At 53.9% G+C, this 13,110-nt stretch overlaps 1 protein-coding gene across 4 annotated transcripts in view; it reads right to left on the bottom strand.

Moving 5' to 3' along the window:
• LOC116948337 (echinoderm microtubule-associated protein-like 6) overlaps window positions 1–13,110 on the bottom strand; it is a 190,034-nt gene that overhangs the window by 58,468 nt on the left and 118,456 nt on the right. For all 4 annotated transcript variants that reach the window (XM_032964911.2, XM_032964913.2, XM_076071462.1 and 1 more), the window contains 5 exons: window positions 10,801–10,907; window positions 7,831–7,949; window positions 5,878–6,064; window positions 4,995–5,100; window positions 831–924 (listed from right to left, as the gene is read on the bottom strand). In XM_032964911.2, the coding sequence (XP_032820802.2) occupies window positions 831–924; window positions 4,995–5,100; window positions 5,878–6,064; window positions 7,831–7,949; window positions 10,801–10,907 (613 nt within the window). The remainder of the gene's footprint in view (window positions 1–830; window positions 925–4,994; window positions 5,101–5,877; window positions 6,065–7,830; window positions 7,950–10,800; window positions 10,908–13,110) is intronic.

The following is a 13,110-nucleotide window of genomic DNA, read 5'->3' as shown; positions in this document are numbered from 1 at the left end:
GGTCGCTTCTGAAAAAGAGCTACACAGCTCAGCCGGCCTCATCTGGTACAACAAGTAACTCGTCAAATCGTAGCCCGTGTGCCACAAGGGCGCAGTGGTTCGAGCGCTGCACTCTGAACCCCGGTGACCCCGGTGAGGTGAGCTCGAGAGCCTCGGCACGGCTCACACCTGTTGCGAGTGAGTGACATCCCAACCGGTTTCCTGGACGTCCGACCTTCACCGACCAGCGTAATGAAAAAACAACGCTTGGCGTGGCGTGGGTGGGTGGGGGGACGAGAGGAGAGGCCTTCATCCAGCAGTGGATTGACAAACGGCAGGAAATCATGAAAAACGATGGGCCGTAATAGGTGCTTGCTAACAGTGTCATGCCCTACAGTCCAACTGCAGCACCTTCGTCTTGTGTGTGTGTGTGTGATTCTGTACGTGTGTGTGTGTGTGATCGCTAACAGCACTCGCCCCAACAGACTGTTAAAGGGCTACACGGGGGATTGTTGGCATTGTTCTTTGCATACTCCGCGAGATGCACACCCACACGGCGAAGCAATGTGAACTGCGCGGCGCTGAATTAATCCACCGCACATCGACTTAAGAAGCCGTTTCATGGCTATAACCAACCTGGACATGGACTTGGAAAGTTGCTGCTCATTCAGCTCTACACGAGAGAGAGATCCAATCTACATGAACTGCGCGCGCAAGCCACGTGCGAGTTATCGCTAAAAAAAAGTATAACTCAAGTCTCGCCCTCGCTTTGATGTTCCCGCTGTATTCTTGGCTCTGTAATGACAGTGGGGAAAAAAAAACCTCAAAATGCAACCCCCCCCCCCCGTCACCTGGCCGACGCAATCTTCTCGCCGCGCTTCCACTCCCACACGACGATGGTGTGGGCATCGTCCAGCCCGACGCTTACCAGCCGCTTCCCGTCGGCTGCGTCACGGACACACGCAACAGAGACGAAGATCAACCGGCGCAGCCTTCAACAGGACCGTAGGGGGCAAGAGCTGTCTGGCACGAGCGCCCCGTTGTCCGTTCCCCCCCACCGCGCCTCCGATTAGCACGGTCGGCTACGTGCGGCACGACAGAAGTTCGACATACACACGTACGTGCGCACAGGGCGAACGAGCGGGGGCGTGGTGTGGCCAGGCAACCACGCCCGGCCGCCTCTCGTCTCCCCGGTGCTGAGCTACAAAGTAAATTTTCACAGATGTCCAGGTGTGTCACAGATGTCCAGGTGTGTCACAGATGTCCAGGTGTGTCACAGACGTCCAAGTGTGTCACAGATGTCCAGGTGTGTCACAGATGTCCAGGTGTGTCACAGATGTCCAGGTGTGTCGCAGATTTCCAGGTGTGTCACAGATGGTAAGGTGTGTCACAGATGTCCAGGTGTGTCACAGATGTCCAGGTGTGTCACAGATGTCCAGGCGTGTCACAGATGTCCAGGCATGTCACAGATTTCCAGATGTGTCACAGATTAACCAGGTGTGTCACAGATTTCCATGTGTGTCACAGATGTCCAAGTGTGTCACAGATTTCCAGGTGTGTCACAGATTTCCAGGTGTGTCACAGATGTCCAGGTGTGTCACAGATTTCCATGTGTGTCACAGATTTCCATGTGTGTCACAGATTTCCAGGTGTGTCACAGATTTCCAGGTGTGTCACAGATGTCCAGGTGTGTCACAGATGTCCAGGTGTGTCACAGATTTCCAGGTGTGTCACAGATGTCCAGGTGTGTCACAGATGTCCAGGCGTGTCACAGATGTCCAGGCGTGTCACAGATGTCCAGGCGTGTCACAGATTTCCAGGTGTGTCACAGATTTCCAGGTGTGTCACAGATTTCCATGTGTGTCACAGATGTCCAGGTGTGTCACAGATTTCCAGGTGTGTCACAGATGTCCAGGTGTGTCACAGATGTCCAGGTGTGTCACAGATGTCCAGGCGTGTCACAAATGTCCAGGCGTGTCACAGATGTCCAGGCGTGTCACAGATTTCCAGATGTGTCACAGATTTCCAGGTGTGTCACAGATTTCCATGTGTGTCACAGATTTCCATGTGTGTCACAGATTTCCAGGTGTGTCACAGATGTCCAGGTGTGTCACAGATGTCCAGGTGTGTCACAGATGTCCAGGTGTGTCACAGATGTCCAGGTGTGTCACAGATGTCCAGGTGTGTCACAGATGTCCAAGTGTGTCACAGATGTCCAGGTGTGTCACAGATGTCCAGGTGTGTCACAGATGTCCAGGTGTGTCACAGATGTCCAGGTGTGTCACAGATGTCCAGGTGTGTCACAGATGTCCAGGTGTTTCACAGATGTCCAATCGCAGGGCAGCACCTTCAACTTAAGGGAGGCCCCACGACCGATGTGAGCCACGGTCGGGAATCGAACTCGGGTGCTCGGGTTCGAAGCGCAGTGCTCGGCATTGCGTGATGCCGCGCGGCATCACGCACGGCACGCCGCATAGGCTTTTAATAACAAACGCGAGTACCGGTAATTACTCGCGGAGTCACGCCGACCTGACATTCAATTTATTTTTCTGCGCTCCAATGGAAAAAAATGAAAACAATCAAACCCCACCCGCTCCTCCACCACAACAACAATAATCACAGCGTTCAAAATAAAAACAAACACGCATGGCGGTGGCTGGCCGGCTAATGGATTAGGGCAATGGTGACATTGAATTTTGGCTGCGAATATGAGAATAGCTGCTTGTGGTTGCACGCGGTCAACTACGTGCTTTGATTACGCGATGGCGGCACCGGATGTGGGAATGAGACGGTCGCAGGCGCTTGCGCGATTGCATTCAGCAGGATGTAGTAAAGGTTTGTCACCGGTGTGTGTGGCTTTGCTCTCCAACACACCGGTGTGCTGCACGAGTAACGAATTGGCATGTTCTGTTTCTGTGACAACCCTTACTAATTGCCCGGTTTAATGACACATTTATATTTAAGCGATCTATCCCAAAAAAAACCTCTATTATGGATTTTCTTTCCAACTGCAGCGGTAAGCTCGTTCAACCCGTTGTGGCTAAGCCGGACGATGGCTCAACGTTGGTGGATGTGGAGGCGGTCGGGTGGGTCAGAGGTCAAATCCACCATCCAGCAGCCTGCGACTACAACAAGGTTCTTAGCTGGGTCACCACTAAGCGCACGAAATACCATCGGAGTAAAATTAGTTTTTCGTTTTAATCTAGCAAACCACAGCACCGTGAATTAACGAGTAAACATTTCGGTTTAATTAGCAACGCAATCAACATGTCTCTCGGAGGGCTCTCAGAAGTAGATCAGCGGTGGCACCTTCCACCGGCTGCCATCTAACACAAACATTGGGGTGATGGCACTGCTCTGCAAAAAAATAAAAATCGGCACGGATATTTCTTCATTTCACGTACGGTATGTTGAACTTCTTTTGCATCGTACGTAGCCAACAGCGCTAATCGGAGGGTAGCAGCAACATTGTAATGGAAAATTTGGTAATTTTTGTTGTTCGTATATATAGATTTATACGCGCAACATCTGTGTATTTAAAACAGCGTTCACTAAATTACAACCGCACACGTTAGCAGTCAACGTGCGGCGGGCATTTCACGCGACGACTTCACACGAACGTGCGCCACCGGGGATAGAAGTGAACGCTCGCGTCTACAAATCGAACGGCGTTCCGTATCACCGGCCACCGCCAAAGTCGCAAGCCTCCCGGTCGTGCTGTCGTGAAACGTATCACAAATAAAAAGCGTACACGATAAGAAATCGAAGCGCGATTCGGTTACAGAGGTGTCGCTTGTGTGCGTAAGACAACAAGGGGTGAGCGGGTTGGCGCAAGAGGTTATCACACTGCGCTATGAACCCAGCGACCTGAGTTCGATTCCTGGCCACGTCTAACATCAGTGGCGAGTGATGCTTGAACCGGTCCCTAGCAGCCATCCCAAAATGACCAGCGCAGTGAAGTACGGTCAAACAAATGCGTTGGGAAGGCCTTCATCCGCCAGTGAATTGACGATGAAATGTTTATAATAAAAAAAAAACATATATTCCTGGTTCTGGAAGCTCAGTCACATTTGCCATCAGTGTCTGCAATAAGCTGGTATGGAATTATCGTTTTGGGACCCTGGGCGTTGTGTGAGGGCTGCGGGGGTTTGAGCCAGCTGTATTGACCACGGAGATTCTTGCGCCGATTCTTTGGCAAGAGAGAGAAAAGAAAGAAAGAAAGAAAAAGGGACAGCCAAATTAGCTTCAAACATCGGCGGCGACTTTGCCGGATCTCTCGTCGTCACAAACCAGCGCGTGAATTAGGCCACGGGAGCGCAACGCCAAGCGTGTGTGCACGCACGTGTGCGCGCGTGTGTGTGCACGCACGTGTGCGCGCGTGTGTGCACGTGTGCGTGCGTGCGCGGCTAATAGCGTTCACAATTGCAGGGGAATTATGAGCTTTAGGATAATCCCCTCCCTCTCGAGGCCTCCCCTCAAAAACGGGGCAGCTGGGCTCACGACGCGGGCGCAAGGCTGGGGCTGCGTTGAGAGTGGAGACGCGCGCAGGCCGGGGATCCCGCCACCAGGCGGGGATCATGGGTTTGAGTCCAGGTTTCCAGTCGCCCGAGATTGAACCGGGGTGCGTCGAGTTTATTGTGCCAGCCCGGTCACCAATGACTGCACAAAAACCACTCCCCCACCCCCTGCCCACGCCCCCATCCTATTGGATTAATATCTATTTGAGAATGTTATATATACATATACACACACAAGTAGAAAATACTTTCGCCGCAATGCGATGAAAATCTGTTGTAGGTTTGCGCATATGCCCCCGAGAACAAATGGCTCGTCGTGAGTAAGCGTGGCTCAAAGCGGCCCCTCCATGATGCGACGCTGCCGACCGCGGCTCAGGGCGGCTCGCCGCGCGGCGCCCCTCCACGGCGGCGGCGACGCTCGGCACGGCTCGGCGTGGCTCGGCGTGAGCGAGCGTGGCTCCGACGCGGCGCGGCGCGGCGACGTGTCTCGGCTCGTACCGGAGAACTCGACGGCGCAGACGCCCCGCCGGTGCTCCCCCTTGAGCACGGCGAGCGGCCGCAGCGTCTCGGTGTCCCACACGTGCACCGCGGCGTCGCGCCCCACCTGCGGCAAAACCACACCGGGCGCACGGCGCCGCCACCGCCCCCGCGCCTCTCAGCCTCCGCTCTCGCTCGCACCGGGTCGAGCAAGCAAGGGTGGCGAAAACGGGACGCGTTGGGCAAATGCGTTGGGCAAATGGACGTGCGAATGGTGCGGGACAGGTGTGTGGACAGGCGGACAGATGGATGAATGGACAGATGGGCTAAAAAAAAGCACGTGGATGGACATGATGGACAAACTGAAGGACAAACCAATGGATGGATGTACAAATTGATGTTACAAATGGACAATCAGACGGACGGATAAGATGCATAAGCTAATAGACAAACAGACACATGGATGGACAGAGAGAGTGCCAAAGAGCCAAACGGACCTGCCGGAAGGATGAACGATTGGACGTACAAATGAATAAACGGATGAACAAAACGTAAGGACAGAAGAACAGTCAGACAGACAGAAGAACGGACGGATGGACAAACAGGACAACAACCACGACATCAGCAGGTGCCCTCCAACCTGGCCCGTGGTGATGTTGGCACTCGCGGGGTGGATAGCGAGGCATGGCTAGCAGATGACGGACGGACAAACAGACAGACGGGCGGACGGAGGGAGGGACAGAAAGCTGGACAAACGAACAAACGGACCGACAGTCGCATCGTCACCTGGACAGACTGACGAATGGACAGATGGACGTTTAGACACAAGGGCCGACGAACTGATGGACGGACGGAGGGACAGGCAGCTGGACAAATGAACGGATGGACGGGCACACCCGCAGACCTGCCCGGTGGCGATGTAGTCCTTGGCGGGGTGGATGGCGAGGCAGAGGATGTCGTCGTCGTGGCCCAGGTAGAAGCGCTGCGTGTGCTGCTGCCGGTTGTACACGATGCCCACGGCCGCCACGTGGTGCACCACCTCGCCCGTCTGCGTGTAGTACAGGTTGTTGCGGCAGTCGTAACCGCGGTACCTGCTCGCACGTGCGCACAAAGACAAAGATACCCCCGTAGAGCCTTAACGGACTGTCGGGGGCAAGTGCTGTCGGCACACGAGGGGGTGGGTGGCCAGCACCACGCCTGACCACCTTTGTCTCCCGAGTGGTAACGTTTACACGCCGCACCAGGTTACTCATCTGAGGCTGAGTCGACCTAGGGGAGGCCCAGGACCGTCACTGGTGTTGGCCGTGAGCAGGAATCAAACTCGGGTCGGTAGGTTCGTAGCGCAGCGCGCTAACCGCTATGCTACCGTTTCCCACACACACATAAATATCCCCCATATAGCCTTAACAGACTGTAGGGGCAAGTGCTGTTAGCGAGCACCTATGAAGGCCGGAACGGTACACTAGGGGGTGGGTGGCCAGCACCACGCCCGACCGCCTTTGTCTCCCTAGTGGCAATGTTTACACACCGCACCAGGTACTCATTTGAGGCTGAGTCGACCTAGGGGAGGCCCGGGACTGGTTCAGATAATTGTCACTGGTGTTGGCCGGGAGCGGGAATCGAACCCGGGTCGCCAGGTTTATAGCGAAGCGCGCTAACCGCTACACTATCGCTCCCCACTACACACATACACACACACATACACACACATACACACACATACACACACACGCATGCATGCAAACAAAGGTCCCCCCTCCGGAAAGCCTTAACAGACCGTTGGGGCGAGTGTATGTGTATTATGTTGAACTTCTTTCGCACCGTACGTAGCCAACCGTGATAATCGGGGCAAGTGCTGTTCGGGAGCAACAATGAAGGCCGGCCGCGGCACACGAGGAAGTGGTGTAGCTAGAAAGCACCACGCCCGACCGCCTTTGTCTCCCCAGTGCTGATGTTCACGAACCGCACCAGGTACTCATTTGAGGCTGAGTCAACCTAGGGAGAGCTCAGGACCGGTGCAGATATTCCTCACAAACCAATTTTACCCACCGTCAAGAATCAACCTCAGTTCTGCCGGAGTTCACAGCCCGGTGTCCCATCCACTGGCGCCTCTGTCGCACCCTCCCTCGCCAAACGTACGCCACGCGAAACGTAATTCATGCGGAGGAGTGTGTGTGTGTGCGTGCGTGTCTTGTTGTTTCATTTCAAAGTTTGTTTTTATTCAGCGATGCGAAGATGTTTACATTTAATTCGCGCAATTATTCTTTCCCCACGAGTGAACTGCCCGACGCCGGTAGCACCGGCGGAGCGTGCGAGCTCGTAAAGGTGGAGCCAAGGTACAGCGCATCGCTAACCGCCATCGCCATCATCATCATCATCAGCGTCGTCATCGTCAGCCACGGTTTATCTACTGCTTGATGAAGGCACCAAACCCCCCCCCCCCCCACGCCCCCCCACTAACTCACGTCCCAATCGCTCACGATGTCGTTGACGTAACGACCCATTCGAGCTCCGGCACTCGAGACGACTTCACTGCTCCGTCTCCGCCGATGAAACGTGTCCCCTAAGGGTGGGCGCTGCAACTCCGTCGCGAGTCTCGACCAAGGCCATCTGGTCGCCTGCCCCAAGCCCACTCTCACTGTTCCGTGGCGGCGAGATGTTATCCACCCCGTCTGGTATGCAGGAGGTCGTGGGTTCGATCCCAACCCTGACGCCTGCCGTATATCTGGAGTTTGCGGTGTCCCTCTCCAAGTGGTCGTGTGGATTTTTCTCCGGGGCCCTCCGGTTTTTCGCTCCGCATTTAGCGACAATTGTGGGAACGCGCACACGGAGCGGGAAGGCGAGGGCGGGAACGCACCCGTGTACAAAGTGCAGGCGCAGGCTGCTGCTGGGCGCCCGCTCGCGCCTCTGAGACGTCGCCGCTCGCTTCTTCTCGCGGTTCTGCTGACGGAGCTGCGGGAGGTCCTCCTTGTAGACCTGGGTCCGCATGCACACGCACGCACGCATGCACACACGCATGCACACATGCATGCACGCACGCACACACACACACGCATGCACACATACACATGCATGCACGCACACACACACACACGCATGCACACATACGCATGCATGCACGCGCACACACACACACACACGCATACACAACAACAACCGCCATTCGCCACTAAGTGGCGGTGACGTCACCACGACGCTTGTGCCAGGCTATGTGCACCCTGAGGCCAGGTGAAGTGTCGAACGCCCGCTGGCAGGAGGTCACGGGGCAGACCCAGGTGCCACGGGTCGACTGACTGAGATGACTGGCTGATGCACCACCTGTGCCCCCTACTGTGCCAACCTGCTGTGCTTTAGCCACCCGGCGCTCCGCTCGTTGTTCTGAGCGTCGCTCCTCCGCCCTCTGTTGTTTTTGGAGGGCGACTGCCTCCAACTGCCCAGTAGCATCCTTCACGAGCCTCCTCCACAGAGGCCGATCTTGACACCGCTGGTACCAGTCATCGGCAAGTCCACTCAGCTCCACGTCCTCCTGTACCACATCACTCCATCTCTTCTCTAGCCCGTGCCGCGCCCGCTTAGCCCCCTCAATCCGGCCAAACAAAAGCTGTTTCGGCATGCGGTGGCTGGGCATGCGGGCTACATGACCCAGCCATCGCAGCCTTGCCTGCCGGAGGAGCTCACCGATGGGACCCTGCCCAGATCTTTCAAGGATTTGTGAGCTCCTCACACAATCCAGTCTGGTTAAACCCAGGATGGATCGTAGGCAGGCCAGCCTAAATGTTTCTAACCGGCGAAGATGTTCCATTAGGGGGGTCCACGTTTCGCAAGCGTAGAGAAGGGAGGGAATGACCGTGGCCGAGAAGACCTGAAGCTTAGTGCGGAGCGACAGACCAGGTAGCTTCCACACAGCGTTACGCAACCGATGAAAAGATATTGCCGCTCGACTGATTCGGAGTGAGACCTCTGCTGTTAAACTGGAGCCAGTCATAAGCACACTGCCCAGGTATGGGAAACTCTCCACTCTCTCCACAACTGCCCCATCACCGATTGGGAGTTGTGGGGGTGGAGTGTCCGATGGTACAAAATACCCAGGCAGGTGCTTAGTTTTGGTGGGGCTGATGGTAAGGCCCCACCTCTTAGTGGCACGCTCCAGTCTCAGCAGCAGCGTCTCCAACTCCTCCTCTGACTGAGCAGCTATTACCAAATCGTCAGCATACATAACGTGGTTGAGCAATAGGGAGCCATCCCTTGACCGCACCCGGGCATCGATTAGCCTCCCATTATATCTGTACCATATGGAGATTCCCCCGGTACAGCTATTGAAGGCTTCACGAACTACGTGGTCAAAATAGATGTTAAATAATGTGGGAGCCAGAGGACATCCCTGTCGCACCCCAAGGTGTACAGGGAATGGCTCTGACTCCCGGCCACGTAGTTTTACCCGGGCCCGCTCACCATCATGAAGGTCCTTAATGATCGTGAGCAGAGGGTCAGGTACTCCAAAAGCACGAAGAACGACCCACAGCCCAGGCCTACTGATGGTATCATAGGCCTTGACCAGGTCAATAAAGCAGAGATGTAGGTCTTGTTGGAATTCCCTACACCTCTGCTGTAGCAGACGGACAGAAAATATGGCATCTGTGCAGGACCGCCCTTTCCTGAAACCGCATTGACACACACACACGTACACATGCACGCAGCGCACACGCGCATATGCACAGGCACACACGCGGCACAATGCACGTACACGCGTGCGCGTGCATACATGCGCGCACGCACGCAGCACAACGCACACACGTTAAAAGTCAAAATGCTCATTTAACAAAAAAATCGTGTGGCTGCGTTGCTCAGAAGTATGGGCAAATATCACAGTGCAAATATGTTCCCACCAGTGAACGCGTTTCCCGCGACTTTTTTGTACCCCCTGGGTGAAGGAGAGGGTTAGGGCATGGACACTACCTTGGTTAGGACAACAGATGATGTGGAAGCACACTGAGCAGCTCTTTTGCATAATATAAAAAAAATAATTGGTCTTGAAATTAAGCATTTAGTTGAAAACGCATTAATGTCGACTCACTCACAATGAACGATAACTCTTAAATTCATAACACATTTGTTTTCTGTTCGGTCACTTCATGGCGTGCCCAAATTTGTGCCATTAAGAGCCCTGCACAACCTGACACAGCCAAACAAATTAACTCATAATAAAGGTTTTTGGGTTAGATCGCGTTTATTTATAAATGTGTCGTAACCCTCCACCACCCGACACGGCCAATCAGCAAAAAAAGTGTCACGTTGACAAAAGACAAATAATTCACTACTTTAGCCCACCAGTGTGTTGAAGAGTGAATCCACATTTACAGTTTGAGTACGACGTTTCGCTGGTAAATACATCCAGCATCATCGGGCAATTCGCCAGAATAATGTTGGTCGCGAAAGCCTACGTGTTAAACAAACAAATTAACTGTCAGAGTTTAACTTCTGGGACCGTCACTCTGAATTTCTGGATCTCGTCCTGACAATGACGGAGAGAGAGAAAGAGAGAATACTGTTCGGCGCGTTACAAGTTGATATTATCCTTAAAATATATTTTTTTACGAGCGCTGCCAAATTGTAAATTTCAGCACAGAACACAATTTGACTTTTATTTTTTTTTACCATTCGTGCCAGGGGCATTAGGGCCGGCATGAGTCTTAGGTCAATGGCTAACCCAGGTGACATTGCTCGTAGTGCGGTGCGCTAACCACTCCACCACCGCTCCCATCCCCGTCGCCCATCGGGACCACAGGGCACAGAAGTGAAATTGCTCGTCGCGGGGCGCTCCACCCACATGCCGCTCGTAGTTGATCTGCATCTCCTGCTCGATGTCGGAGTCCAGTTCCGGAACGTCGGACAAATCCGAGTCGGAGCCCTCGCTGTTTGACTCCGTGTACGTCTCTGTTGGGTCATCGGAACCAGAGGAGGCATGGAAGGGAACAAGGTGCCTGTGTAAGCGACGCACATTAACAAACCAACCCCTGAGTTTACACACGCACACCACGCACCGTTTTTTTTGTCTTCTGATTATAGCGAGGATACATTACGCCGATGGTCTCAGCCCAGTCGCCAGTGACTCTACCAAAATAAAATGTATAGGCAGCATTTAGAATTCATATAGAAAGGCAAAGATCCCCCGTATAGCCTTGAGCAGGCTGTTAGGGCAAGTGCTGTTAGCAAGCGCCTCTGAAGGCCGGCACAGCGCACGAGGTGGTGGGTGGCCAACACCACGCCCGGCCGCCTTTGTCTCCCCAGTGCTGATGTTTACACACCACACCAGGTACTCATTTGAGACTGAGTCGACCTAGGGGAGGCCCAGGAACAGTTCAGATAAATCGTCAATGGTGTTGGCCGTGAGCGGGAATCGAACTCGGGTCGCCGGAGATCATAGCGCAGCGCGTTGACTACTTCTCCCCGCATCTACACACACGCGCGCACCTTAACATGCACGCCGTCTTGCACGGCTCTATAAATGCAGATTCGGTGTAAAACTGAACAGTATTGTACTCGAATGTAGTTCTGGCAAATCTCCTTCTGTGGGTCGCTCGCCACCGCTGACGTTTTTCTTTCGACTCACGACACGACGACAATCAGCACCCAACCCGAGCAAGGGGTGACAGTAAAAAAAAGAGAGAGACACGCACATTTCGCACATACTACACTGACCAGGTGCCGCGCTCATTTACCATGAATCGGCCCACCTTGGCAACTCACCGAGCCGCGCCGTAGCACAATCCACGGCGCGGTATCCCATTTGGGCTAAATAAGGGCCAGATCACTTTGCGAAGCGACGGACAACGACGACAAAAAAAAACCCCTCTCTTCTCTCAGCCGCGGATTCCATACCGGCGAGGGCGCGCAGTCCTTTCCGCTTCCGTCGGCCACTTTATTAAAATGTTCCGCACCGATCAAGTGCGCTCAAACAATCACCGCCCTGTAGGGAGGGAGGTATTTCATCTGGCAGTGGACTGACAAAGTGCTGTAATATTCCACACGAGCCAGACAACTGCAGAAGCATTCAGCGCTCGGGCAATTTCATCGGTTGTCACGATCCTGGGTCGTGATTTGGTTCAAGAACTGATTAGACTCTCTGTGCCGTCCATACTGGACATCTTGTTCGCATTGCCCTTCGAGTATGTACCGTCTATCTCGCTTGTTATGCCTGTGCCCTTTGTTCGGCATAGCCATGTTAATAATGATTTTACATGCCGATCCATAGTGCAAATCCACTGATGAATCAGGGCTTCCTCATGCCTTTCAATCATTGGCATTGTGTGATTACACATCACCAGGCCTGTGAGTGGCAGTTGATGATGGGGTGGGAGTTGGTGGAGGGGGGTGTCCAGGACTGATTCAGATATCGCTTGCCACTGATAATAGCCGTGGCTGTAAATTTAACTCGGACCGCCGGGTTCATAGCAGTGGCCCCTAACCAGTGTGCCAACCATTCCATCCAATACGGAATATACAGCGGTATTAATGTCTAGACTCAAACGTGGTGTTATATAATAGTATACATTGTCAATCCACTGCTGGATGAGCAGCTCCCTATATTTGTGCGTGGGGGGGGGGGGTCACGGGGTTTATTTGACCATACTTCACCATTTCAAGGCACGTGTCACACATCAGTTTAAGCAACGAATAGCTGTAGCCCGGAGCCAACGGGAGTGCTGGCATCGGTGCCCGGCCACACGCACGGTTGAACGGTGGAACGCCAAAATATCGACGGCGGCATCGATTACAAAAAAATATAAAACAACATTCCGTTACGGGGGTCGGACCGCGCAATGGAAGGTGAAATTTTTATTGTAAATTGCAGTACGTGCTCGGGAAAAAAAACATCCGTGAAAAAGAGGTTCGCAGCTCATCGGATTCCCCCAGTCTGAATAAATATTCTGACTATGATTCTGCAACGTGCAACTCGCGAAACCCTCGAGAGTTGCACGTTGCCTTACAACTCTCGAGCGTGCACGGCAACGCACGCGCACACACACGTACCAACGCGCACACGTACGAACGCGCGCGCACACGTACCAACGCGAGCGTGCACACACGTACAAACGCACGCGCGCACACACGTACCAACGCACGCGCACAGACATAC

This window comes from Petromyzon marinus, chromosome 33 (assembly GCF_048934315.1).
Source record: "Petromyzon marinus isolate PM22_M1 ecotype Great Lakes invasive population chromosome 33, UKy_Petmar_22M1.pri1.0, whole genome shotgun sequence".
NCBI classification, from domain to species: Eukaryota; Metazoa; Chordata; class Hyperoartia; order Petromyzontiformes; family Petromyzontidae; genus Petromyzon; species Petromyzon marinus.
Note: the sequence above shows the minus strand (reverse complement) of the source record. Positions and strands in the feature narration are given on the sequence as shown.